At 40.3% G+C, this 27,484-nt stretch overlaps 2 protein-coding genes across 5 annotated transcripts in view; one reads left to right on the plus strand and one right to left on the minus strand.

Annotated features, from left to right (window-relative positions):
• GLT8D2 (glycosyltransferase 8 domain containing 2) overlaps positions 1-11,110 on the minus strand; it is a 60,257-nt gene extending 49,147 nt beyond the window's left edge. Inside the window, exons 1-3 of the mRNA XM_060025508.1 lie at positions 11,024-11,110; positions 7,927-7,978; positions 3-358 (exon numbers count right to left, since the gene is read on the minus strand). The gene's annotated coding sequence lies outside the window, so the exon portion shown is untranslated. The remainder of the gene's footprint in view (positions 1-2; positions 359-7,926; positions 7,979-11,023) is intronic.
• A 57-nt stretch (positions 11,111-11,167) lies between these two features.
• HCFC2 (host cell factor C2) overlaps positions 11,168-27,484 on the plus strand; it is a 60,574-nt gene continuing 44,257 nt past the window's right edge. For all 4 annotated transcript variants that reach the window (XR_009521250.1, XM_060025499.1, XM_060025500.1 and 1 more), the window contains exons 1-7: positions 11,168-11,340; positions 12,771-12,919; positions 14,400-14,560; positions 23,480-23,688; positions 24,431-24,515; positions 26,069-26,175; positions 26,280-26,468. Coding sequence is in view for 3 of the 4 variants with exons in the window: in XM_060025499.1 (XP_059881482.1) it covers positions 11,178-11,340; positions 12,771-12,919; positions 14,400-14,560; positions 23,480-23,688; positions 24,431-24,515; positions 26,069-26,175; positions 26,280-26,468 (1,063 nt within the window). In the remaining variant the exon portion in view is untranslated. The remainder of the gene's footprint in view (positions 11,341-12,770; positions 12,920-14,399; positions 14,561-23,479; positions 23,689-24,430; positions 24,516-26,068; positions 26,176-26,279; positions 26,469-27,484) is intronic.

Raw genomic sequence — 27,484 nt, forward strand, 5'->3', positions numbered from 1 at the left:
ACCTGGTGGGTGGTGAGGGCAGGGCTCCTTCGTCCAGAAGAGCTGCAGGGCAGAGCATTCAAATGGTGGCTGGCCCTGGGATGCTGCCCTTCACGCTGCTTCAGCTGCTTCTACGATCCCACTGGAAATCTCAAAGGGCCGGAGAGCCTCAAGGCCAATATTCCGTTTCCAAGACAGTCTTCCTCCCCCACTGCACCTCCCTTGCTTGTGCAGACTCTGGAGCAGCTCGGGTTTCTTCCACCCCTGTTCCAGGCAGCTGGGAATCTAGGCGTTGTGCTGGCTGAGTGATGTGGCCCCTGAAACCACTTCCAGATGGGCTTGGCGGGTCAGACTTCCTCTCGCAGCCTCCTCCGGCAGCCTGCAAATCATTTCAAAAACAAGGCTGCTCTGGAGGAAAACATTCCAAACTGGAGAAAAGCAGATGCTTGGAGGGTGAATTTCCACCACACATTGGGTCTAAGGTAAACTTTGAGAGGGCAGAAGTGAAAAAATTAAGTTCATACTGATTTTAAGAATATCTTTCCTGGCCACTAGCTTCTCCTAAAATGCCCTAGCCATTAAAATGCCGTTGTCCCCAAATCAAAGCCCAGATAAAAACTGTGGTCTCCCTTCGACCAAGGCAATGATAGTGACGGAAATTTCAAGATGGTGTGTTTTGTGACTGAACATGGGAAGGAATCAGGCAGTGAATCAACCCCACCCAGCTCTGTGCTGTTCTGTGTTCCTGCCATTGATTCTCAGAAATCCAGGAAATGGTGCCAGCACTTTGCCTGGGATCATGGAATTTATTTAGCAATGGCCTCTCTCCCTCATTCCTATAAAGAAATGAGTCTGCCTCTGCTCACTGCCACCTTCTAAAGTGGTATTGCCCAACAGAAATATAATGCAAGCCACATTGTCATTGAAAATTTTCTAGTAGTCACTTTAAGAAAAGTACAAAGAGGTAAAATTAATTTTAATGATAAATTTTACTTAACATAATATATACAAAAACATTATTTCAACATGTGATTGGTATAAAACTTATTAACAAGACATTTTACACTTTTTGTTTTGTATGAAGCCTTTGAAATCTGGTGTGTATTTTACACCTGCAACACATCTCAATTCCCAAACTAAACTTCATCAGAAACAATTGATATGTATTTAGATTTGATAAAATTTACAGTTTAAAAAATAGATTCACGGGCTTCCCTGGCGGCGCAGTGGTTGAGAGTTCGCCTGCCGATGCAGGGGACACGGGTTCGTGACCCGGTCCGGGAAGATCCCACGTGCCGCGGAGCGGCTGGGCCCGTGAGCCATGGCCGCTGACCCTGTGTGTCCGGAGCCTGTGTTCCGCAAGGGGAGAGGCCACAACACTGAGAGGCCTGTGTACCGCAAAAAAAAATAGATTCACATATTCAGGTTGCTCCAACATACTTCAAAATTTTCCAATAACTGAATCGTGAATCAGTTTTTCAATTTAAATTGATTAAAACTAAGTAAAATTTAAAATTTGGTTCCTCAGGACTTCCCTGGTGGCGCAGTGGTTAAGAATCTGCCTTCCAATGCAGAGGACGTGGGTTCGATCCCTGGTCAGGGAACTAGATCCCACATGCATGCTGCAACTAAGAGTTCGCATGCCACAACTAAGGAGCCCACCAGCCTCAACTAAGGAGCACACGTGCCACAACTAAAGGAGCCAGTGAACCGCAACTAAGGAGCCAGCAAGCCGCAACTAAGGAGCCTGCCTGCCACAACTGAGACCCAGTGCAACCAAAAATAAAAAATAAATAAAACAAAATTTAAAAAAAAGAAATTGTTTGTTTAAAAACAAATAAATAAATAAAATGCAGTTCTTCAGTGGCACTAGTCTTTTTTTTTTTTTTTTTTTGGCTGCGTTGGGTCTTTGTTGCTGCAAGTGGGCTTTCTCCAGTTGTGGCGAGCAGGGGCTACTTTCATTGCAGTGTGGGCTTCTCATTTCGGTGGCTTCTCTTGTTTCAGAGCACAGGCTCTAGGCTCGCGGGCTTCAGTAGTTGCAGCATGCGGGCTCAGCAGTTGTGGCTTGCAGGCTTAGTTGCTCCAAGGCATGTGGGATCTTCCCAGCCCAGGGCTCAAACCCGTGTCCCATTCATTGGCAGGAGGATTCTTAACCACTGCACCACCAGAGAAGCCCCTCCTTTATTTCTGCTGGGCCATGTGCTGAGCTGCAAGAGGCTTACTGTCTATGACCTATATTTCCAAATTGGATGCACAGATTCTCCCCTGGGGAAGAAATGAGAATAGAAAGAGATGTAGGATATAAGGGGCACCCTAAGTGTAGTGGCTACCAGCTTGGGCTCTGGAGACAGACCGACAGACCTAGGTGTTAGCTCAGATGTTACACTTACACATTCCTGAAAATCTCACCTTCGGTTTCCTCATCTGTAAGGTGAGGAAGCTTCCTGTGAGGGTTAAAAGACCTCATGCATGTAATGCAGCCAGTAAGGGCTCAGAACATGGAAGTGATTATTATTGTTGTTGCATGAAGACACCCCAAGGTATAAACAAGAGAAAGAAATTGTAACAGTAAGCAATCGGTAACTTTTTTCAAAAAGCCCAAATGAGTTATATGCTGTTTCAAACACTGGTAGCCTGGTACAACTTAATAACCTCTCTGCTTCTTCCCTTCAAATAGAAACACTCTGTCATTTGAGGTGGCAACTGTCCAGTTAAAAATACTCACCTCCTCAGAGGTCCTGAAGCTAGAGCGGCACGTGAGCAGAAGCTGGCTGGCTGTGACTTCCTAGAAAGCTACTGTTTTCCTGGCAAAGAGCTGTCTGGTGCCTTTTGCCCTTTCCTCCTGTCTGAAACCCAACCTTGGTGCCTGGAGGTGGAGTCGCCATCTCTCAGCCCTGTGGATGAAAGGCCCACCCCGTGCTGCTGCATATGGTCCCACGGGCTGTGCGCAGAGACCGCTGTGGTGAGTCAGTCAGGGTCCCGGCAGGACACAGATGGCCCACCCCAGTGAGCTAATGGTGGAGACTCTTAAAACAGGCACTATTTGAAAAGGTGTAGTCAGCGTTAGGGAAACTTGGTTACGAATTGATGCTATAGGGCTTCCCTGGTGGCACAGTGGTTGAGAGTCCGCCTGCCGATGCAGGGGACATGGGTTCGTGCCCCAGTCTGGGAAGATCCCACATGCCGCGGAGTGGCTGGGCCTGTGAGCCATGGCCGCTGAGCCTGCGCGTCCGGAGCCTGTGCTTCGCAACGGGAGAGGCCGCAGAGGTGAGAGGCCCATGTACCAGAAAAAAAAAAAAATTGATGCTATAGCACCAGGAGTGGGAGGAAGCAGCCGCAGGGGAGGGCTGCCCAAGAGGAGCGCCCTCTGTTCACCCCCACGAAAGGGACTAGGAGGTACATTACCCCAACCTTACAATCTCCTGTTGGTGGTGCCTCCCATTGGCCAAACCCAGCTGGAAGTCAGAGACCTGGAGACGTCAGGTGATGTAGTACATTTAGGTCAGCCTCACGGCACTGAACAAGTTAAAGAAGAGTAGAGAATAGATCTTCATAAGCAAATGGAAACTATCCATGCCCCGGCGCTGGGTGACTCAGCAGCCCTGCACATGTTAAGTGAGGAGGGCAGAGCAAGAACACAGGAGAAGCCTCAGTCCCGATGGCACCAGGAGTCACCAGAGCAGCCTGAGCTGACTACTTACGGAGCATCTAACCGTGTGAGGAAAATAAACCTGGATGCAGTTAAGTTACTTTGCTTAGGTTTCGGTTATCTGCCTGAACACAGTCCTATGTGATCTATATGCATTTTCGATTTGTGCTATCATTAGTCAACACAATGTATATCTGAGTCATTATTATTCCATGTTTATTTCTTATTAGTTGAAAGCCAAATGTTCATCATTTCTTACCCAATGGGCCTGCCTTGGCTGAGTGTATTACTTTGTAGATAAGTAGGTAAGATAAACTCTATTAAGGCTGATAAATGTGACTGGAAGGAAGGGAAGCAGCATTGTGCAGCAGCAGTGAATCACTGCACTGGGTCAGGCTGACAAGCCTCTATTTATTGCCTCTGTCTCCCTGGGCTGGGCTCCAGGATCATCCACATGGGGCAGGAAATACAACTATGGGGGCCTCAATTCCCTCTCTTTGGCTGGTGGGGCTCAGTGATGGGTCATCTCCTTGTCCAGAGCTTAGCTGCTCTGGCTCTTGCCTGCTACCCCCTGAGCTGCAGCAATCGCTCCTGCACCTGACTCTCTGCACACAGGGTCCCTTTCTCCCACGTGAGATGACTGCTTTTCCTCCCTGGCTTTTGTGCCAGCTCCTTCCTCTGGTAATTGGTGTAGGCTCTACCTGGCCTGGGATCCTGCCTCGTTCTGGCCAGCTGCCCTCTCCAGGCCTTGGCCGCAGCTCTCGCCATGGCTGGAGCCCTGTGATCTGGGAGCAGACCTCTCAGACACCATCTGCTTCCTCTGTCTCAGGAACAGTGCCTGCCTAGGCTCTCTGCTGTTGAGCTCTGCCTACCTGCTGGCACTCCTCAAAACCCCTTCTCAGACTGCTGCCAATAAGCCCTTGGCCTGAGTTCTCAACTGAGATTAAGGCATCCGTTGGACACGGCCATTTTACACTCCTGGCTGAAAACACTGCACTGTCTGCCACCTCCCAGCACCAGCCCCTCCCTCTCGGACTGACTCCTCAGTGGCCCGTAGTGGCTCAGGAGGGGTAGAAACAGTAGTAATATAATGAAAATGATAGAAGTTAAACAATCTATGACTTACTAAATGCTAACCACGTGCTAGGCATTTCATAAGCGCAGCACTGTCCTTGCTCTGCGTGGCATCAGCACCAATTTCAGTCACCACAGTGTAGTTTAATAACATCAGTCCCCCTACAACACAGTTCAAATCTGTTACCACAGTATATCAACTGAGTAATTGGATAATTACTAACTTTGCTGCTAGCTTTTCAGTCCACAAAATTACTACGCTGATAACAGAGCCACATCAATGATGAGTGACCAATCGTGTCACTTCTTTGACAGTCTGTCCTTGATTGGTCACTGGATAGCTGTTATTCGGCTTATGTACAGACAGCAAAGCATGTAGTTGTGTTGCTTCGTTAATTCCCAGTGAGAAACCCATGTGACATCTACAAAAATGGATAATAGAATTGGCCAACAAAGAGAAACGTTAGCAAAGAAACAAAAAATGATAATAGTGGGAGTGACATTCAAATCAAAGGTAAATGAAGTTAGAGAAGAAATTAGTTGGCCGTGGGATGATACTGTTGCTATTCAACTCTAGCTATGCAGCCAGAAAAATCTAGTAAGGGTGATTTTACGAACATAAATAAGGAAAGTGGTTGTGATGAGAAGGATGGAGATGTTCCAGAGGAAATGACATGGGCAAAAAAATTCATATTAGAGGAACTCTCAAAGGTTATTTTATGATGTTAAAAGTGCAAAGGATAAAATATGGGAAGCTGATCCAAACTTAGAAAGGAGTATGACCATTTTCCAAGGCACAGAAAAGATGCTCACTCCTTACAGTAAGTTATATGGCAAGAAGGTTAAACACTGCTCAGCTGCTCTTGGTAAGTTTTATACCAAAACCAAAACAAACCCTAAATATTTAATTTTCATCTTCAATATGTCCAATGTTTTAAATTACAGTAGAACAAATAAACATTAAGTTTACTATTAAGTCTACTATTTTTTTCATTTCTTTAGACATTTAAAACTAACAGTAAGAGAACTTTAAATTTTTTTTTTTTTTTTTTTTTGCGGTACGCGGGCCTCTCACTGTTGTGGCCCCTCCCACTGCGGAGCACAGGCTCCGGACGCGCAGGCTCAGCGGCCATGGCTCACGGGCCCAGCCGCTCCGCGGCATGTGGGATCTTCCCGGACCGGGGCACAAACCCGTGTCCCCTGCATCGGCAGACGGACTCTCAACCACTGCGCCACCAGGGAAGCCCGAGAACTTTAAATATTTTGACAAAAATTTTTAAAGATCATGAACAAAACAACTGTAATTTTTCCCATTAGTAATTAAGATCGCTTTGCAGGGTTTCAGCTTCCATGGCCATTTTCACAGAACTGCACTCTCATGCAAAGCAAGGACAGCCTGTACTTTGCATATATTATCTCAGTTGATCTTCAAAATAACCTTAAGAAATAGATGCTATTACAATCCCCATTTTATAGACAAAGCATCTGAAGCTCAAAAAAATAAATAATTTGACCAAGACCACACAGCTAGTAAACGGCTATGCCTATTGAATTCTAAATCCCGTGATCTTAACCTCTATGCTATACTAAGATTCCAGGTAAATGATGGTGTTTGATATGGGGGAGCGGGAGTGAAGGAGAGAAAGTGGTGACAGATGAAGGCATCTTCTCTAATGTAACTTCAAAAGGCTAGAGCAGTGCTGTCCAATGAGCTTTCTGTTTTTTAATATATTTTTATAGAATATAAACAATTATATAATCTATGCAATAGACATATATTCAACCCCAGTCCATGTGTAAATCTTCATGTACTTCTGAATCCATCTTTTCTTGATCCTCTAGGATCTTGCTCAGTCAAGTTTCAACCTGCCCTGAGACAGGCCTACTTGGTTAACTCACCAATTCTCATTTCCAACCTTCTTCTCCCTTGCCTGCTTCTCATTACTGAGGCTAAAAACAAACAAACAAAAACACTTTCCTAGACTCCTATAGCCACCCTCCTGCAAGAAGACCCCCACGGTCTGCTCTGCTCTTCTTTCTTTGTGATAGAACCTTGACTATTACCCGAGCACTTGGCCATTCTAAATAAAAACTACATTTCACAAACTTCCTTCAACTAGCTGTGGCCTTGTGACTAAATACTGGCATATGGGATGTAAGCAGAAATACCATGTACAATTCCAGAATGTGTTCTGGAGAGGGGAACATTCCTTTCCCCTACTCTTTCCTGCTGGCTGGAGTGTAGATGCAATAGCTAGAGCTGGAGCAGCCATCTTGGATCATGAGCTGGAAGGACGAATTCCAATCTACAAAGTCTACAAATTCCTGAAGATGCGGTGAAATAGAGCTGCCATGCTGGCTTTGGACCGCCATTTCCAAAGTTCATTTAGATGGGAGAAACATAAACTTTTAAAGCCTATTTCTGTCACTATAGCTAATGTAATCTTAATATACCAAATGTCCCAGTTCTGGCCAGTGAAACCTAAGAGCAAGTATGCTGGGTGGCTTCTGGGCAAGATGCTTTTCCTCCCTGTAAAATGAAAGCCCTATTTCCCCATCCTGGCTGTCCTCCTGCTTCATGCCTTTGGGCATGGTTGTATGGGGACACAATGTCCAAAGGTACAACGACCTTCTTTTGACCATAAAGGAAAAGTCAAGAGAAATTCAGAACTGCTACCTGGAACCGTAACACCACTGAACTCCCAAATTAACCCTAGACCTACCTACCCCAGATTTCTTGTGCAAGATAATTAAGTGCCTTATCATTTAGCCACACTGTGTCAGATATTCTGCTACTTGTAACAAAAAGCATTTCCAAATGACATATTCTTTTGCTATGATTTAAATGTCTGTGTCCCCCTCCAAATTCATATGTTGAGATCCTCACCCCCAAGGTGATGGTGTTAGGAGGTAGGGTCTTTGGTATTTTGGTGCTTAGGTCATAAGAGTGGAGCCCTCATGAATGGGATTAACGCCCTTATAAGAGACCCCAGAGAGCTCCTTCATCCCTTTCACCAGGTAAGGATACAGTGAGAAGTCAACAGTCTGAAACCTACAAGAGTATCTTCAGCAGAATCTGACCATGCTGGCACCCTGATCTTGGACTTTCAGTCTCCAGAACTGTGAGAAGTAAATTTTGGTTGTTTATAAACCACCCAGCCTCTAGTATTGTGTTACAGCAGCCTAAGCAGACTAAGACATCTCTATTGCTTCTTCAGTCTTACCTTTTCAACTGGATCCTTCTTCTGAGCCCACAGTCATGTTCCAAGTCTCATCCTTGGAAAAGAATGAGAAAAGCTTGCTCTGTACACAGCCATTTCTCCCCTCCAGCCACTGTTTTTTCTTTCCTTCTGGGGGCAAGTGTCTGTAAAAAGCAGGCTATACATGTTATCTGTGCGTCCTCACTTGTTATTCATTCTTCGATCTTCTGTGGCTTCCCTCCTCCCACTCCACTGAGTATTTTAATCTAGGCCATTAATAACCTCTTAGTTTGCAGACGTTGCTTCTTTGTCTTTTTCTTTTCTGACCTCTCTATGGCTCTTGGCTTTGATAACCACTTCCACTCTGTGAAAGCCCCTTAGCCTGTGGCTTCTTTGACATCGCCCTCACCCAGTTCCCTTTTGACTTCTCTCGCTATTCGTTCCCCATTTCGTTCACGAGAGCCTCCTGCTGTCTTTACCTCTTAAAAGTTGGTTTCTTCAGGGCGCTATTCTGCCTCATTCTTCTCTTCCCCTTCTACACTCACCTCCTAGGTGGTAACTTCCATTCTTAAAGTTTCAAAGATTGAAGGTAGCTTTCCTGAGAATTGGGGACCTAATCTAGACTCCTCACTTAAGCAGCGTTGAGTCCAAGGTGCTCTGGTAAAATATCTTTCCCATTGGATTAAGCATCCTGTCATGTATTGAACTGTGTCCCCCCCCAAAAAACAGATATGTTTAAGTTCTAACCTGTGATTGTGACCTTATTTGAACATAAGGCCTTTGCAGATGTAAACAAGTTAAGGTGAGGCCATTAGGTGGGCCCTCATCTGATATGACTGGTGAACTTATAAGAAGAGAAGAAACACAGACACACAGGGACAACACCATATGATGATGGAGGCAGAGGTTGGAGTGATGCTGCTACAAGCCACGGAAGGCCTAGGATTGACGGCCACCACCAGAAGCCAGAAAGAGGCAAGGAAGTATTCTTCCCTACAGGTTTCAGAGGGATCATGTCCCTGATTTTGGATTTCTACACTCTAGAACTGTGAGACAACAAATTTCTGTTGTTTTAATCCACCTGGTTTGTGGTACTTTGTTACAGCAGTCTTAGGAAACTAATACAGACCTCCACCACTGTCCTGAAGCTCCTTATCTAAGCAACCAGTTATCACTTGTAATCTCCTTTGTCTTAACATTTTGCCTTCATCTCTCCCTAGTTCAGAGATTTGCAGACTTTCGAATATCATACACCAGTTTTGATTTTTTTTAATTTGAATATCAACATTGGGTTTGCAACTTTTAATTTTACCCTTAGTCTTTTGCTACAAGGACATTAAAAAAAACAAAACAAAACAAAAAAAACTACCACCCACTTACAGTATCAGTCATAAAAGTTAGGACATTTTAACACTAAACTCTCAGAATAAAATATAATTCTTTAAATAAAGTATTTAAAGTTTTATGAAAAACTCATGGCTCTACCCCAACTTTTCCAGTATTGTTTCAGATACCTAAAAACTTTATAACTGAAACATTTAAGAGCCCATGTTATGTATGTGACCAAGAAAAATATCAGTACATAAATATTCATAGCTTTCTTTCTTTGTTTCCAGCCACCTTCCTATTACAATTCCAAATTCTCTTTGACCATATTATGAAACTGGGGAATTAATCAGTGACAGGAAGAACTTGAAAAGCAGGAGCTGGAAAGAATAGTAAGAATTCCTTTTTAAAAGGGAGAGAATTACCTCTCAAAAGGCAGTTTAGATGAACGAGAAGGTGGGAGAGGCATGGTTAGGTTTGAGGGAATTGGGGGAGGAGAGATGAGCTAGGCATACGAGAGAAATTGAAAGTAGTAAGATGAGGGAAATGAAATTTTAGGAAATTTGGCCTACATTATGTGTATTCCCTCTTTGATACCGTCTTTAGAGTGTGAGGTAGGGATTTAAATTGCTTTCATTCCCCGCCCCGACCTCTGCCGCTGGACTTGTATCTCTTTGAGTGTGATTCTGTGTAGGACCAGATCACAAAGCAGCCCGGACTTAACAGGGTTACTTATGACTGTATTCACAGTAAGTATGGTATAGTGGTTAGGGGTTGGGGCTCTGGAATCAGAAGCTCTGCGTTTGAATACTGGCCCTAATTCTGCTGTGTGCCCATGAGAAAATTACTTTACTTTTCTGTGCCTCATTTCCCCATCCACGAAAGGGAAATAACAGTACCCACTTCACTGGATTGTTAGGAGAATCACAAATTAATTCATATAAGGCAAGGAGGACAGTGCTTGTCAATGAAAGACCCTCAAATGTTAGATAGTAATAAAAGATAAATCTATATATAACCTCCCACCTGCTTAAACAAAACAAAACAACTTTCGCGGCTCACCGTTCCTAAACTTCTTGGCATGTCACCCTCCAAATCTGATCTGCCTGACTTGCCTTTGCAGGCTTAGCTCCGACATTCCCTCCGGTGTTCCCAGCCGCGAGTGGCACGCAGCGCTCGCGGCCTCTCCACCATGGTCCAGACTGCCCCCCTCCCCCAGCCTTCAGGGGCATCCTCTACGCCCAGGCTCTCTGCGCGCAGTCACGCCCTCGGCGGAGATGGACTTCCCTCTCCTCTCCCCGCGCTCCTGGCACTTCAAAACCTATACGAGAGCTTTTCCCTTGCTGTGTTGTCATTGTTTAAAGCATCTGTCCCCAACCTTTTTGGCACCAGGGACGGGCTTCGTGGAAGCCAATTTTTCCACGGAATGGGGGGCGGGAATAGTTCAGGCGAAGAGGAAGCCTCGCTCACCTCCTGCTCAGCCCCTGCTGTGTGGCCCCTTTCCTAACAGGCCCGGACAGGTTGCGGTCTGCGGCCTGGGGGTTGGGGACCCCTGTTTTAAAAGGTCTGACTCGCACATCCTAGATGCTCAAAGTGGCCGTAAAGGAAAACGCTGTATCTTCTCCCACAAATAAAAAACTGGAGGCTCTGGATGAGGAGGGGAGACTGGTCGGTAGGAAATTTCCTTCCACCCTAAAATCCCTTGTCCAGGGTGCCAACACCAGCCACGTCACCCGGGGGGGGTGGGGCTCCCTTGCCAGGACCCCCTCTGCTCCCCGCAGCCCTCCATCCTCACCCTGGACGCCCGCGGTCACGTGACCATCACCCTCCTCCGTGGGGTTCCCCTCCTCCCGCGTGCACAGCTGGAGGCGGGTCCCAGCCCTCCTCCCGGAGCAGCGGCGCCGGAGCAGGCGCGGTGCATTGTGGACAGAGGGGCGGGGGTTGGGAAGATGGCGGCTCCCAGCCTCCTCAACTGGAGGCGGGTTTCCTCCTTCACGGGGCCGGTCCCCCGCGCCCGGCACGGACACCGCGCGGTGGCCATCCGGGAGCTGATGATCATCTTTGGAGGGGGCAACGAGGGCATCGCCGACGAGCTGCACGTCTACAACACGGGTAGGCGCGGCGGCGGTTCTTCGGCCCCGCCTGTGGGAGCCGCGGAGGGGGAGGGGAGACGAGGCGGCGGCCGCGGCCCTGACAGCTGTCACCGCCGGGTCACTGCCTCCTCCGGCGGGCGGCGGGGAGCGAGTCTCGGCCGGGTGGCCCCAATCCCGCAGCGTCCCGGGCCGTAGCTCCGTTTCTCCGGGATTGCCGGGGCGGAACCGGCCCCCGTGCGGGGCGCGCCGGCCCTCGGGCAGGCGGTCCCGGACCCCCCCGCCCCAGCCCTGCTGGCGGACGTAGGCGAGAGAGACTGTTTCCATCCGCCTGGGCCTCTTCCCGAAGTCTCGCCCACTCCGGGGCCCCGAGATCCCTCCCTGTCAAAACCCACCTCCAAACCAGAGCTCCTCCGGGCCTTTCCCGTCTTTGCCTGCCTGCCTTCTTTAGGAGGAAGAGAATATAGGGGAGATGAGGAGGGAAAACGAGAGGCCTTCTGGTACTTTCACCCCAAATACAGCCCCGTACCTGGCAGTTGTTAGTCAAGATTCTTACTCCGTTGGTAGCGCTCTTCACTGGCGGGGAAGTGGCTCGTGGGTGATACCGATGCCTGTCTGCATGGTTGGGTGTGTGTGCCCAAGCTCAGCCGTTCAGCGCTCGGGGAGGACTGTCGCCTTGAGCGCCGCTGCACATCAGAAATGCCCCCGGCCGCGGAGGCCCTGACTTTGAGTACCTCCGTGGAACAGAAAGGAGGTTGCAATTTCATTTTTCCCACTTGTCAATGCGCCAGCAGTCCTAAGGAAGCTCTTTTCTTGGTGTAAGGCTAATTAATGAGTTTGAAGTCTATGTCGTGATCAATAACTTTTCTTTGACCAAACAACTTAATTATAGTGGTCATTTAGAAATTAATAGAATGGTGGAGTAGGGGAAACTTTATTTTTTCACCTTCTCCTCCTCCTGGCACCCCAGCATAAAAAAGTCAAAAAGTTAGTCGACAATTTGGTAGACTGTAAAAACCTTGGGTGTGGAATAAGTTAGACCTGGTTTGAATTTTGCTCTGCCAGTTGCTCAAGGATCAACCCTAAAGTTACTGAACCTAAGTGTCAGAGTTTTCACTTGTAAAATAGAGGATGATGCTCCCCAAGTAGGGTTTTTGTTGAGAAATTAAGTGATATAGATCAGGGTTTTCAACAGCAGCATGATTGACATTTGAACCGGATAATTTTGTTTGTTTTAGGGGCTGTCCTATATCCCCAGCCTTTTACCCACTAGTTGCCAGTAACACCCTCCTCCTGCAGTTCTGACAACTGAAATTTTTTTGTTTGTCCCTGGGTGGGCAAGACCATTCCCAATTAAGAACCACTGATATAAATGATTCATATAAAAGTACAGACTCATAGTTTGTGATAACTGTTTATTATAATTGGTTTTAATTTTATTTTGGCAACTAGTTACAAATCAGTGGTTCCTGCCAGCTGTTAGAGGAGACATCCCTCCAGGCTGTGCTGCCCATGGATTTGTCTGTGATGGTACCAGAATATTAGTATTTGGGGGAATGGTTGAATACGGAAGATACAGCAATGAGTTATATGAGTTACAAGTAAGTATATTTCAAATTTATTATCTCAACCTGAAATTTTAATGATATTGCTCATAATTCTTTGAAAGATTGCAAAATGTTTCATTAACATGCTTAAAATAGTGTGAGCTTCGCATTTCATAGCTTCAAAGAAAACATTTCCACTTCACTAAAAAGCCAAAGTTTCCTTTTTTCTTTTTTTTTTTTTTTTTTTTTTTTGCCCGCGCCGTGTGGCATGTGGGATGTGGGATCTTAGTTCCCTGACCAGGGATCAAATCCGTGTCCCCTGCATTGGGAGCGCGGAGTCTTATCCGCTGGACCACCAGGGAAGTCCCAAAGCCAAAGTTTCTAGTGTAAGTCTTTTTCCAATACCCAGTGCAACATTTGTAACATTAAGATACCTGTTACTTAGTCTCAGTTGTACAAGTTATATGTTTGAGCTTTTGTATCCTTGCGCAGTCTTTCTTTAACTTTAGCCTGCAGCAGAAGCACCTGGAGGGTTTGTGAAAACACAGATTGCTGGGCCCCGCCCTTAGAGTTTCTGAATCAGTATTCTCTACAGAGAATTTGCATTCCTTCTGAGTTTCCACCTGCTCCTGCTGGTCTCCAGACCGTACGTTTTTGAAAACTTCTGCCTTAGTTACAGAAATTGTTACCCTCATGCTAATAATCACTTTTTTCCCCTTTCTGGCAGTACATACAAAAGGGGTAACAGTTTCAAATAGCCTTTCTAGATTTTACTCTCTAATAAACCAGACGCAGAGCCCTCTGTGACTGCCCTAACTGACTTTTATTCCTGAACTGTATATTCCCACTTCTGTGATCATAAGGATATCTGGTAATTGGCAGATGTAGGTGAATTATGCCTATTTACAAGCAGTCCATTTAAAAATTTTTTCAAAAATAGTTTTAGATAAAGAAAGCATCCATGGCTAGAGAATAAGTTTTGGAGTTTGGTTTGTTAAGTGATCTTTATGTTGGAGTTCCCTGGTGGTCCAGTGGTTAAGACTCCGCACTTCCACTGCAGGGGGCACAGGTTCGATCCCTGTTTGGGGAACTAAGATCTCAGATGCCATGCAGCGGCCAAGAAAAAAAAAAACTTTTTAATGAGCTTTATGTTTATTTAAAGGTTAAAATATATACCATCCATGGATTACCTAATTTCAAAAAGTGAGAGTACATAAATTACATTTAATCTTAAAGCTATAAATAATGTTGAATTTTTCATTTGGAAAATATTTTATAACTGTTAGTGTTTATTATTATAAGCTTAGTTTGCCATTGTGGAAAGCTGTGAATATGGAAGATTAGACTGAATTTCTATTGGAACACTCATTTTAATTCCTGAAGTTATCTGGTTAACTTGTCATTTGTCCCAAAAGTAGCTTATTGAAGTCTTCTGATCGGATTCAGATTAAAATGTATTGGTATGATGTTACACTATTGACAGTATAGGAGCACTTTCCTGATTTTGTCTGAGAGTATTTATGCTCTTTTTTAGGCAAGTCGTTGGTTATGGAAAAAAGTGAAACCGTATCCTCCTTCTTCTGGTTTACCTCCTTGTCCTCGGCTGGGACATAGCTTCTCTTTATATGGTAACAAATGCTATTTGTTTGGTGGCCTGGCAAATGAAAGTGAAGATTCAAACAATAATGTTCCCAGGTATGCCAACACTTTTTCAGACCAAATGTTTATTTTACGATTTAGATTAAGAACATTTCATTTCTTCCATCTTTAATTATCAAAAGTGATGAAGCTTAGCCATTTTCAATTAAACCTAACAGTGAACAAATTTGTGTCCATTTTGTGTTTTCCTTAGTCCCTGGAGTATATCTGTTTTCAAAACTGCCTTTTCCGATCAGAAATCATCTTATTAAATTGATATTAATATAACTGCTTGTGGCAATATATTTGTATATGTTGAGCCATAATGAATTTTAGTTGTCATAAGCGATAATGAAAAGTAATAAATGGATATTTTCAAATTATATTTCTCTGAGAGTTAGTGACAAAAATCTGAATATAGAATGAAGGCTATCATTTCCATTTTTCTCATAGGAAGCTGTTAAGAGTGGTTCACACAAGCAAGTACTTTCAGAACCAATTCTCTCCTCCTTTTTCCAAACAGAATTAATCACTGCCTCTTTTCTTTTTGCATAATGTTTTGATCACATGGTCATTATAGCATTCAGGATTTGGAGGTTTAGAATCCAAAAGGCTATTTTCTGATTCACTGCTTACCATGTATGTGTCCTTTAGTGGAAGTAATCTAAGCCTGTTTTCCTTCACTGTGAAATGGGAGTGATTAAATACCTACCTTTCAGTGTCATTGTGATTGCTAAATAAGATTATTGGAATAATTTTCAAAAGACTTTCAAGTTGCCATCAGCAATATCAGTAGTTGTCATCGCCATTATAATGTGTCTTTTTACCTACATTAGACTGATAATAGAGTTAGCTTTTTTTTTCCTCCAGACTTTAAAAAATAACATATACTAAAACTACATGGAAAAATTGGAAACTGGAGAAAAGGAAAAGAATTTATACCACCACACTAATCCAGATACTTTTACTTTTAGCCCATGTCTTTTTTTCATTTTCCATTAAACAATTTTTTTTAGGTACAGACTTGTAAAATTCAAGAAACTAAAAAGTATACGAAGTTCTTTCTCATAGCATCACTGTTCCCCAGCATAGGCAAGAACACATAATTCAGTTTGATGTGTATCTTTTGGAACCTTTTTCATGTAACACATTGTATTAGCTTTTGTTGTGTTAAGGGTAAGCTTCTCAAGTTTATGCTGCTAGAGGGAATAACTAGATACACGTGATACTTTTTAAAACCTTGATTAAAGCTAGCACATTCATTTCTGTTGACATTCCATTGGTCAGAGAAAGCCCTAAAGCCAAGACCTGAGTCATGATGCAAGGATACATGTTCTGCTTTCTGGGAGAGGGGACTTGGGAACCTTAATCTGATTCTACGCAGACATGTATTTTTTTATACAAGTGAGGTCTTTCTTCTTGCTTTATGACTTTGGCTGTTTACTTGTTTGGGTTTTTTGTTTGTTTTTTACTTTTAACAATATATCTTTACATGGCAGTAGATATGGATTGACCTATTTTTTAAAGGCTGAAAAGTAGTCTGAATTATGCAAATTATTTAACCATTCCCCTACAGATGGACATTTAAATATTTCCATTATTTTGCTATTACAGTTTTTGCACATGTATAAATATTTTTGTAGGATTGATACTTATAAATGGAATTGGGGGGGGAGGGTGTTGGTCAAAGGGTACATTTAAGTTTGTTTAGGTACCCCTGAATCAACCTCCAAAGAGATGGAAGTATTTTATACTCCTAATAACTGTGTACGAGAGTGCCTTATACCCTCAGCAATACTGAATCATCTCACTCTTCTTAGTTTTTGCCAACATAATTGGTGAAATACATTTCATGGGTTTATCTTGATTTATTTTTAAACTAGGAATGAGCTTGATTAACAATGCTTATTGGATATTTACAATTACTTTTTTGAAATTGTCTGTTCAGGTCCTTGTTTATTTTTCTATTTTAAAAAGTTGAAGTATATATTATATACCATAAAATTCATCCTTTTTATATGTACAATTCCATGATTTTTAGTAATTTACAGTGTTGTGTAACCATCACCACAATCCAGTTCTAGAACATTTCTATCACTCCAAAAGAAACTTCTTATTCATTTGCAGTCAGTCTGCATTCCCATACCAATCCCCAGGCAACTACCAGTCTACTTTCTGTCTCCGTAGATTAGCCTTTTCTGAACATTTCGTACAAATGTGCTTTTGTGCATTTATCTTCTTTCACTCAGCATAATGTTCTTAAGGTTCAACCATGTTGTAGCATGTATCAAATATTTCTTCCTTTTACTGATGCATAATACTCCATTGTATTGATATATCACATTTTGTTTATCTGTTCATCAGTTGGTAGACGTTTGGATTGTTTCCAGTTTTGGGCTTTTATGAATAATGCTGTTATGATCATTTGCATACAGGTCTTTCTATGGACATGTATTCATTACTCTTGATTAGATACCTAGTAATAGAATTGCTGAGTCATGTGGGAAATTTATACTTCTTAAGTACTACCAAACTGTTTTCCAAAGTGACTACCATCTTATCTTCCCACCAGCAATGTATAAGTGTTCCAAATTTTCCACATCCTTGTTAACACTTGTTATTGTCTTTTTTTTTACAGCCAACCTAGTGGGTATAAGGTGGTATCTTATTATGGTTTTAATTTGCATTTCCCTAATGACCAGTGATGTTGAGCTTCTTTTCATGAGCTTTTTAGCCATTCATATATCTTGTTTGATGAAATTTCTATTCAAATCTCTGTTCATTTGTTAGATACACTTGACCAACAGGCACAAAAAAAGATGCTGAACATTGCTAATTATTAGAGAAATGCAGATCAAAACTGCAATCAGGTACCACCTCACACCAGTCAGAATGGCCATCATTAAAAAGTCTACAAATAGGGCTTCCCTGGTGGCGCAGTGGTTGGGAGTCCGCCTGCCGATGCAGGGGACACGGGTTCGTGCTCCAGTCTGGGAAGATCCCACGTGCCGTGGAGCGGCTGGGCCCATGGGCCATGGCCGTTGAGCCTGCGCATCCAGAGCCTGTGCTCTGCAGCGGGAGAGGCCACAACAGTGAGAGGCCCACATACCGCAAAAAAAAAAAAAAAAAAGTCTACAAATAATAAATGCTGGAGAGGGTGTGGAAAAAAGGGAACCCTCCTACACTGTTGGTGGGAATGTAAATTGCTGCAGCCACTCTGGAAAACAGTATGGAGGTTTCACAAAAAACTAAAAATAGAGTTGTCATATGGTCCAGCAGTCCCATTCCTGGGCATATATCTGGAAAAAACCATAATTCGAAAAGATACGTACATGCCTGTGTTCATAGCTGCACTATTCACAGTAGCCAAGACATGGAAACAACCTAAATGTCCAAAGACAGATGAATGGATAAAGAAGATGTGGTACACATATACAATGGAATACTACATAGCCATAAAAAAAGAATGAAATAATGCCATTTGCAGCAACATGGATGGACTTAGAGATTATCATACTAAGTGAAGTAAGTCAGAAAGAGGAAGACAAATACCACATGAGATCACTTATATGTGGAATCTAAAATATGACACAAATGAACTTATCTATGAAACAGAAAGAGACTCACAGACATAGAGAACAGACTTGTGGTTGCCAAGGGTGGGGGTGTGGGGGAGAGATGGATTGGGAGTTTGAGATTAGCAGATGCAAACTATTATATAGAGAATGGATAAACAACAAGGTTCTACTGTATAGCACAGGGAACTATATTCCATATCCTGTGATAAACCATAATGAAAAGAATATGAAAAAAATGTATATATTTATATGTATAACTGAATCACTTTGCTGTACAGCAGAAATTAACGTAACATTGTAAATCAACTATACTTCAATAAAATAAATCTAAAAATAAAATTTAGTTGCTTGTATTCTTATTATTGAATTATAAGTGTTCTTTATATATTCTGCATACAGGTTTTTTAAAAAATCAAATATGTGATTTGCAAATATTTTCTTCCCATCTGTAGCTTGTCTTTTTATTTTCTTAATGGTATCTTTTGAAGCACAAAGATTTTAATTTTGATAAGTTCAGTTTATCCATTTTTTCTTTTATGGGTCATGCTTTTAGCATCCTTTTTAAGAACTCTTTGCGTGTCTCAAGGTTACAAAGCTTTGTTCCTCTATTTTCTTCTAAAAGTTCTGTAGTTATATCTGTGATTCATTTTGAGGTAATTTTTATGCCTGGGTAAAGTAAGTGTCTAAATTCATTCTTTTACATGTAGATATCCAGTTTTCCCAACACCTTTCATTGAAAAGACTATCCTTTTCCCACTGTATTGTTTTGGCACCTTTATTGAAAATGAATTGACCGTAAATGTAAGGATTTATTTATGGACTCTCAATTCTGTTCCACTGGCCTTATGCCAGTACCACACTGTTTGGATTACTGTAGCTTTATATTATGTTTTGAAATAGGAAGATATAAGTTCTCAAATTTTATTACTCTTTTTTCAAGAATGTTTTAGCTATTCTGAATCCTTTACGTTTCTCTATAAATTTTAGGATCAACTTGCCAATTTCTGCAAAAAGGTCTTCTGGGATTTTGATAGGGATTGTGTTGACTATATAGATCAATTTGTGGACAGTTGCTATCTTATTAGTATTGAGTCTTCCAATCTATGAACATGGAATGTCTCTACATTTATTTAGATCTTCTTTATTGTCAGTCAGCGATATTTTGAGGTTTTCAATGTACAAATCTTGCTCTTATTTTGTTAAATTTATTTCTAACTTTTTATTCTTTTTGATGACATTGTGAATAGATTTGGTTTCTTAATTTCATTTTTGGATTGTTCATTGCTAGCATATAGAAATACATTTGGTCTTTGTATATTGATCTTGTATCCTGTGACCTTGCTGAATTCATTTATTATTTCTAATCATATTTTCATGGATTTTTGTTTTTCTTTTTATTAGTGATTCTTAGGAGTTCTCTATGTAATTTGTTTTATATGTTCCAGATATTTTTTCCCAGGTATTCTGTTTGCTCCCCCCGCTTTTTTAAGGGTTTTCATTTTTGTTTTATCAAGTATGACAATATACTTTTTAATGGCTTTCTGGTTTGTATCCTGCTTATTAGGAAGAATCTCCTGTCCCAAAACTATAAAAATAATTTTTCTATATTTTCTTCTAGTACATTCACAGCTTTGTTTTTGTGTTTAAAATATTAATGCATTTGGAATATATTTCTGTGACTAGTGTGAGGCTTTTTACTTTTTCTTCTGAATGAATTTTCAGTTCTCCCACCATTTATTAAATAAGCCAGTCCCCCCCCACACAATGTGTTGAACTCCCATCTCTGTCATATCTTAATTCTCTTAGAATTGGGTCTTTTTCTAGACTCTCTAGACCAGGGGTTACAAACTACTCTCTGTAGACAAAATTTGGCCTGCTGCCTGTTTTTGCTAGTAAAGTTTCATTGGAACCCAGCCATGTCCATTCATTTACATATTGTCTCTGGCTGCTTTCATATTAAAAGGGCAGAGTTGAGTAGTTGTGACAGAATTTATGGCCTACAAAGCTTAAAATATTTACTATCTAGCTCTTTCCAGAAAAAGTTTGTGAGCTCTTGTTCTAGACTCTCTTCTGTTTCATTAATATATTTACCTTTCTATCTTTAATTGTGATGTTTGCTGTAGGTCTCTAGTATATGCCTTTGATCAGATTAAGGAAGTTCTAAAAAAAAAGTTATATATATATGAAGTATAGTTGTATAATATTACATAAGTAACAGGTGTACAGTATAGTGATTCACAATTTTTTAAGGTTATACTCCATTTATAATTATAAAATGTTGGCTATATTCTCCGTGTGGTGCAGTATGTCCTTGTAGCTTATTTTATACCTAATGGTTTGTAACCTCTTAATTCCCTACCCCATGTTGTCCCTCCCCCCCTTCCCTCTCTCCACTGCTAACCACAGTTTGTTCTCTATATCTGTGAGTCTGGTTCTTTTTTGTTACATTTACTAGTTTGTTGTATTTTTTGGTTCCATATATATAAGGAAGTTTTCTTAAATCTATAGTTTGCTAATTCATTTTTTCTTTCTTTTTAACCAAAAAATGGATGTTGAGCTTAATTTTTAAAATTTTCCAAATGGAGGAATTCTCTGGTGGTCCAGTGGTTAAGACTTGGGCTTTCACTGCCATGGACCTGGGTTTGATCCCTGGTTGGGGAACTAAGTTTCCACAAGCTGAGTGGTGTGGCCAAAAAAAAGAAAAATTTCAAAATGGAAAGTTTTGTTATTGTTGCTAATATCTAGTTTTATTATATTGAGGTTAAAAAAAATGTGGTCTATAGGATTTCTCCTTTTTAATGATTGTTTTTGTGGTCTATTTCACAGTCATTTTTTGTAATTATTCCATAGTTCTTCATAAAGATTGTAAGTTCTTGACTGTTTGGCTAAAAGGTTCTTTATTAAATCAATGTTTTAAATTATTATTCAAAGCTTTTTTATCCTGTGGGTGTAGGTCATAACTTCTGAATGACATGTTAAAATCTCCCAGTGTGATTGTGAATTTGTGTTTTGTTCCTTACATATATAATTTCAACCTGTGTGTATTATTTTGTTGTAGACTTATCTTATGTAAATAGGACTAACAATTAACTAGTATGCACTGGTATAGCATACTGGCTGGGATTCGTTCTGATCTGTTTAACTCTATGCCATATCAGTTGTTAAATAGTTTTAATATCATCCTGCTATTAATAGCTTATAGTTGGATTTGGGGTTCTTTTGTTTCCCCTGCATACTCCCTATCTCCAAGAGACTTTGTCTTAAAATAAGGACGTTTTTTCCTGCCCTTGTAATTTTATGTTTTCCATCTACTCTGCTTGTTGTTGCTTCTCCACACCCCTTTCCCTGCCTTTGCTAGGTTTCTAAAAATTGTGATGAGATTGAATATTTGTGTATGTGTGTTTATATATTTATATAATTTTTATTTCCTGTTCTGTGAACTGCCTGTTTATATCCTTTTACCTATGTCTATTGTGTGATTGGTCGTTATCTTGATTTCATAGGAGCTCTTTATATTAAGAAAATTCTGTGATGTTTACTAAATTTTTTCTCAGTTTTTCTCTTCTCTTTTGACATTGTTTATAGTTGTTTTTTCCCCCAGCCATCTTATTTCCATAGACTATGCTTTGCTTTTTTTCCTTCTCCTTCCTTTTTCTTGATTTATTGTTTTTCTTTGATTCTTTCTTTCCTGCTAATGATTTGAAAATTATACATGCTAATTCTATGCTTCCCTTAGTTGCTTGGAAATCATCATACACATTTAAACTGAAGATGCCTTGTACTCTTTGGAAATAGATTACTGTCTTTTTCTTTAGCCTTTTTTTGCTTACTCCCTTTTTACATATGTTTCATAGAGTTGTGAATCTTATTCCAGACTACAATAATGTTAAGAAATTAATTTTTTAGTCAGTCTTTCCCAGTGATTATTTAGACCTCACAGCCACGGTTATAAACATCAATTTAAATTTAATTATAAATTACTAGTTTCTTTGCACAACCATTTCTTTTATTCAGTGTATTCTTTCTTGGATTTCTTTTTATTTTTCCTGGATGATCTAGCATCATTTTTTCACAGAACAGTTATATGGCTAAACTGCAGTTGTTGTTTTTTTTGTTTTTTTTTTGCGGTACGCGGGCCTCTCACTGTTGTGGCCTCTCCTGTTGCGGAGCACAGGCTCCGGACGTGCAGGCTCAGCGGCCATGGCTCACGGGACCAGCTGCTCCACAGCATGTGGGATCTTCCCGGACTGGGGCACGAACCCGTGTCCCCTGCATCGGCAGGTGGACTCTCAACCACTGCGCCACCAGGGAAGCCCTAAATTTTGCAGTTTTATATGTTCTAAAATGTTTAATTTTGCCCTCATATTTGAGTAATAATTTGATTACTCAATTTATTGAGAGATAGATTCTTATAAGTGTCACTTTGCTCAAAACACTGAAAACATCATGTCATAGATGAGAAGCTTCATGCCAATTTCTAGAGTAGAAAAGCTATGTAGGACATTGCTATGACATTATAGAGTGAAAATTTAAAAAGAAAAAAGTTGCAAAGCAATATTTGTAGTATATCTTGCTTATACATATGTGGGTATCCATAGAGAGAGAGGTCTGAAAGGGTATTTACTAATTATTGTCAATAGTAATTGATTGTTCTGGTTATCTAGTACCATGTAATAAACTGCCCCAAAAGTTAGTGATGCAAAATAGCAACCATTTTATTGTGTTCGTGGATTCTGTACATTGGGAATTCATATAGGACACAGCAGTGATGACTAGGCCCTCAGATGGGAAGGCTTCAGTGGTCACTGCCATGTCTGATGCCTCAGCTGAGATCGCTGAAGGATGAACTCAACTGGGACTGTCATCCTGCGTGCCTACTTGTGTCCTCTCCATATGGTGGTTTTGTGACAGTTGGACTTTCAGGGAGGTTCAGGATTCCAAGTGCAAGTGTTCTGTAGTGAAGCTGCATTGGCCTTCTGTGACTGAGCCCCAGAAGTCACATAGTATCATTTCACCACACTCTATTAGTTGACGCAGTCACAACCTGCCTAGCACCAAGGGGAGGGGACATAGACCCTACCTCCTCATGGGAAGAGTGTCAGGGAATTTGCAGCTATGTTTTGAAACCGTCACGGTATTGTCATGGACAAGAGTGCTGGCTAAATGATGGCAGGAATTTTTTTAATCTCTTCTGTTCACTACTGATCCCCACAAGAGTGCCTGGTACATAGTAGTGTTTGATGAATACATGTTGAATGAATGAGTTATGGGGTTTCTGCTCTTCTAATGGCTTTCTGTATTATATGAATAAGCATATGTTATTTTTATAAATAGAAACAAAAAGCAAATAAAAAGTGTATATCATGTTAATGTTTTAATTTCTTTCATTATATCCTAGATATTTAAATGATTTCTATGAGCTGGAGCTACAGCATGGTTCTGGTGTTGTGGGTTGGAGCATTCCAGTGACTAAAGGGATTGTGCCTTCTCCAAGAGAATCCCACACAGCTGTTATATATTGCAGAAGAGATTCAGGAAGTCCTAAAATGTATGTTTTTGGTGGAATGTGTGGTGCTCGCCTTGATGACCTATGGCAACTTGACTTAGGTAAGCTTAAGTTCATTCAGGCTCAGGAATTCATTATGATTGATAAAGGCAAATATAAAAATTGCTTTGAAAAATATTTTTGATTACAGTTTTTATTGAGTTGTACTTGATATGAGTGATTGCTGATCAGTCAAGTTGAACAAATGAATATTTGATTTATGACAGTAACTCTCCTGGGCTCCCTATAAGTCAGGTCACCATATATTCTGGTTTGCCTTGGATGGTCCTGGTTTATGCTTATTGTGCCACGTAATTATCAATAGTACCCCTTTCACTCTGTGAGATGTCCCAGTTGAGGATGATTGAATTTATGTGGTTACTCTGTCTACAGGAAATGTGGCGTTAGTAATGTTACTGCTGGTCAGTGAAAAACCTCCTTGCATAGCTATTTTAAGGGATCGTAGGAATGAATATTTGGAGGGTATGTGTGCTCCCACTTCTGAGTGTCTTCTACACAATATGCTCTTGCTTAAAATGTTAAAATCCTTAATCTGGTTTTAATTCAAAATCAGTAGCACCCTAAATACACCTCTCCATTACAAATACTAACATTCAAGTGTAAATAGATTTCTGTGATTGGCAATTTATGTCAGCTGGAAATGTTTATTTTAAGATGAAATTCAAGTAATGGTTTTGAAACCCTTTGCTTCATTTTTGTAAGTCCTTTTTTTTAAAATTCTGCAAGTTGAAGTAATTTGCTATTATTAGATTAAGTTGCTAATATACTTATTTTTACTTTTAGAAACTATGTCATGGTCAAAACCAGAAACTAAAGGGACAGTGCCACTTCCACGAAGCCTTCATACAGCCAGTGTTATAGGAAATAAGTATGGTGTTTTTCTGTTTTTTAGAGTTCCTTTTTTTTGTCTTTTTAACAAACTTAAGAAAGATAGGTACAAAGAAGAGTGATGCTGCTAATTTCTTAAAAATGATTTAATAATGTTTGATTGTGCTTAGTGAAGATAAAGTAATATGCCCACAGGAGCTAAAATACTTACTGTGGATAAAGTAAGTATTTATTGGGCATAAAGTAATATGCCCATAAGAGACAAAATACTTACCATTTTCTTGTCATGCTGCCTCTTTTACTTCTTCACATTCCTTACAATATCATGCACAGAGTAGGTGTTATATAAGTGTAAGGTAGAGTGTTGTCAAACTGATCTGTCCTCCATCAACAGATTTGACACACATAACTCACTGTTTCTTTTTATATATTTTACATATTTTTCACGTATTGATTTGTACCCAGGTGTGTATGGCAGCGTCTATGCTCAATGATTATACTTTGGATGGTGTTATGGATAGAATGTGGACTCTGTAACCAGATTGCCCGAATTCAGGTCTGAGCTTTGATACTTGTCCTATCTGTTCTGGGGCAAGGAAACTTTATTTGTACCTCAGTTTCCTCAAGTATAAAATGTGGATAATAATAAAACCTCCTTCACAAGACTGTCATGAGGATTGAGTGAATTAATACATATAAAATGCTTCAAACAGTGCCAGGTACATAGAGAGCACTCCGTAAAGGTTAGCTGTTACTATCAACAAGTTCCCTTTTTTGTGCAACATTGGGCCAGAATTAGGAATATTGTTTAAATAGAATTTAAGTAAGTGTTTACCTGTGTAGGGACTTCACCTTAAAAGTAATGTTTTAGGAAACAGCTAGTTGTAATTTAGAACCTCATTAGTTCTTCTTAAAAAATAGCCATAAACAAAACCTAATAAGATGTTCATTTTTTTAAATAGCAGAACCCTTTTATAACATGTAGTTTTTCCATTGGAATTCTAATATATAAAATAGATTTAAAAAAAATAGAGCTTCTCTGGTTGACATGAGGCTACATGGCCTGAGCTCTTCCTGATGAGCCTTTCTTCTTCAGCAGCCATCGGGCATGTCTCGAGAACCCTTAGGGCCCTGAGGAACGTAGTCTAATGGTTTTTGTTCGATGATATCAGTGACCAAAGTTATAAGAAACTTAATTCTCTTTGGTTACTATACACATACAATTCTAAATTTAACTTTGGATGTCATAGATCATTTGAGTATCCTTCTGGCAGGCAACCCTTAGTTTATTGCATACATTATTGATTTTCAAATGTATTATAATTGAAATATTTCCCACTTTGAATAACTTGCCAGAGAGTAATAATTTTGATTCTGTATTGCTTCATAAAATTATAAACTCTTGAAAGAAGACCACTTTATTCACTATCGTATTTCCATTACCTTGACAGTGATAAGTGATTTATTAGTCCTGAAGCTTTGAGTCAAGAAAAAATAAATTTGTCTATTCTTAGCATTTTAAATCTGAAAAATAAAATTAAAGCTTTAGGAAAAAAAAACAGCTACTTTATGTTTTCTTTTTTTGTTGTTCAGGATGTACATCTTTGGTGGATGGGTTCCACATAAGGGGGAAAATATTGAGACTTCACCTCATGATTGTGAATGGAGATGTACCAGTTCATTTTCTTACTTAAATCTTGGTGAGTCTTTTAAGAGTTATTAAAATAAAGTTTACTAATAAAATAACTTTTGTTATTTTGTCATTTAAGAAAAGTAGATTAATCATGGATATTTCTGTCTTTAGATACAGCAGAGTGGACTACCCTAGTATCAGATTCTCAAGAAGACAAAAAAAATTCAAGACCAAGACCAAGAGCTGGACACTGTGCTGTTGCAATTGGCACTCGATTGTATTTTTGGAGTGGAAGAGATGGCTACAAAAAAGCACTGAATAGTCAAGTTTGCTGCAAGGATCTTTGGTATCTTGATACTGGTAGGTAAGAGTATTTAACAAATACAGTTTTTCCTTTAGATAAATAAATAATCAAATGATGTCTGTCTTTTGAGACTTACTGCAAAGCCACTGCCTCTCTCTTTCATGTTGGTTTGGCCAAAAAGTTCATTCGGGTTTTTCATACGTGGAGATGGATAAATTCAGGACGTATTTTGGAGTTCTTGTTGACAGAACCGACTGATTTGGGTATGGCAGATGACAGAAAGAGAGGAAAGAAGGATGAAGTTTTTAGCTTGAATAATTTGGTGGTATTTCTATTTATTGAGCTGGGAAAATTGCGGAGAAAACAGGCTTGTGGAGAAAATGGAAAGTTCCATTTAAACCCTGCTAAGTTTGAAATAAGGAGATCAAGTAGGCAATTGAGGGAATAAAGAAGTCTGGAAGCCAGTAGAGAAATCAGATCTGAAGATGTAGTATGTGTTGTTTTATGAGAAAAGCAGATTATAAAACATACCTATGATTCTAGTTTTTCTTTTAAGTGTATAAACAGAAAAATCTGGAAGGATACACTGTGTACCAAAGTATTATCTAAGAGGTGAGATTATACATTTTTTTAAAAGGTTTTCTCTCTTATCTGTATTTTCTACAGTAGCATGCATTGCTTTTATAATGTAGAAAGTTTAATTTTAAAATTAAGATACTTGAAAAAGTAATAAGTGGAACAGTTAAGTTGGAGACTAAATGCTTTCTATGCAAGAAGTACATACTAGCAAGGAGGAAAAACTATAGAAAATTGAACTTACTGATTCATCTTTGAAATTGGAAATTATGAGCTGAAGTCCAAGGATAAGCTTCTAATCAGTCTCTGAGATTAGAAGAAAAATGTGCACATATAAATTTTTCTCAGTAGCAAATATGTCACTTTAACCAGATTCTATAAGAGATCTGTGACTTTTAAAAGATTAAAAATCATTGTCTCTGAATGGCCAGTTTTTCCATAAACCTTTCCATAAAAGGCTGTGGACAGGAATATCTTTCTAAAAGTAATCATGGCC

Source organism: Delphinus delphis, chromosome 11 (assembly GCF_949987515.2).
Source record: "Delphinus delphis chromosome 11, mDelDel1.2, whole genome shotgun sequence".
In the NCBI taxonomy this organism is placed as follows: Eukaryota; Metazoa; Chordata; class Mammalia; order Artiodactyla; family Delphinidae; genus Delphinus; species Delphinus delphis.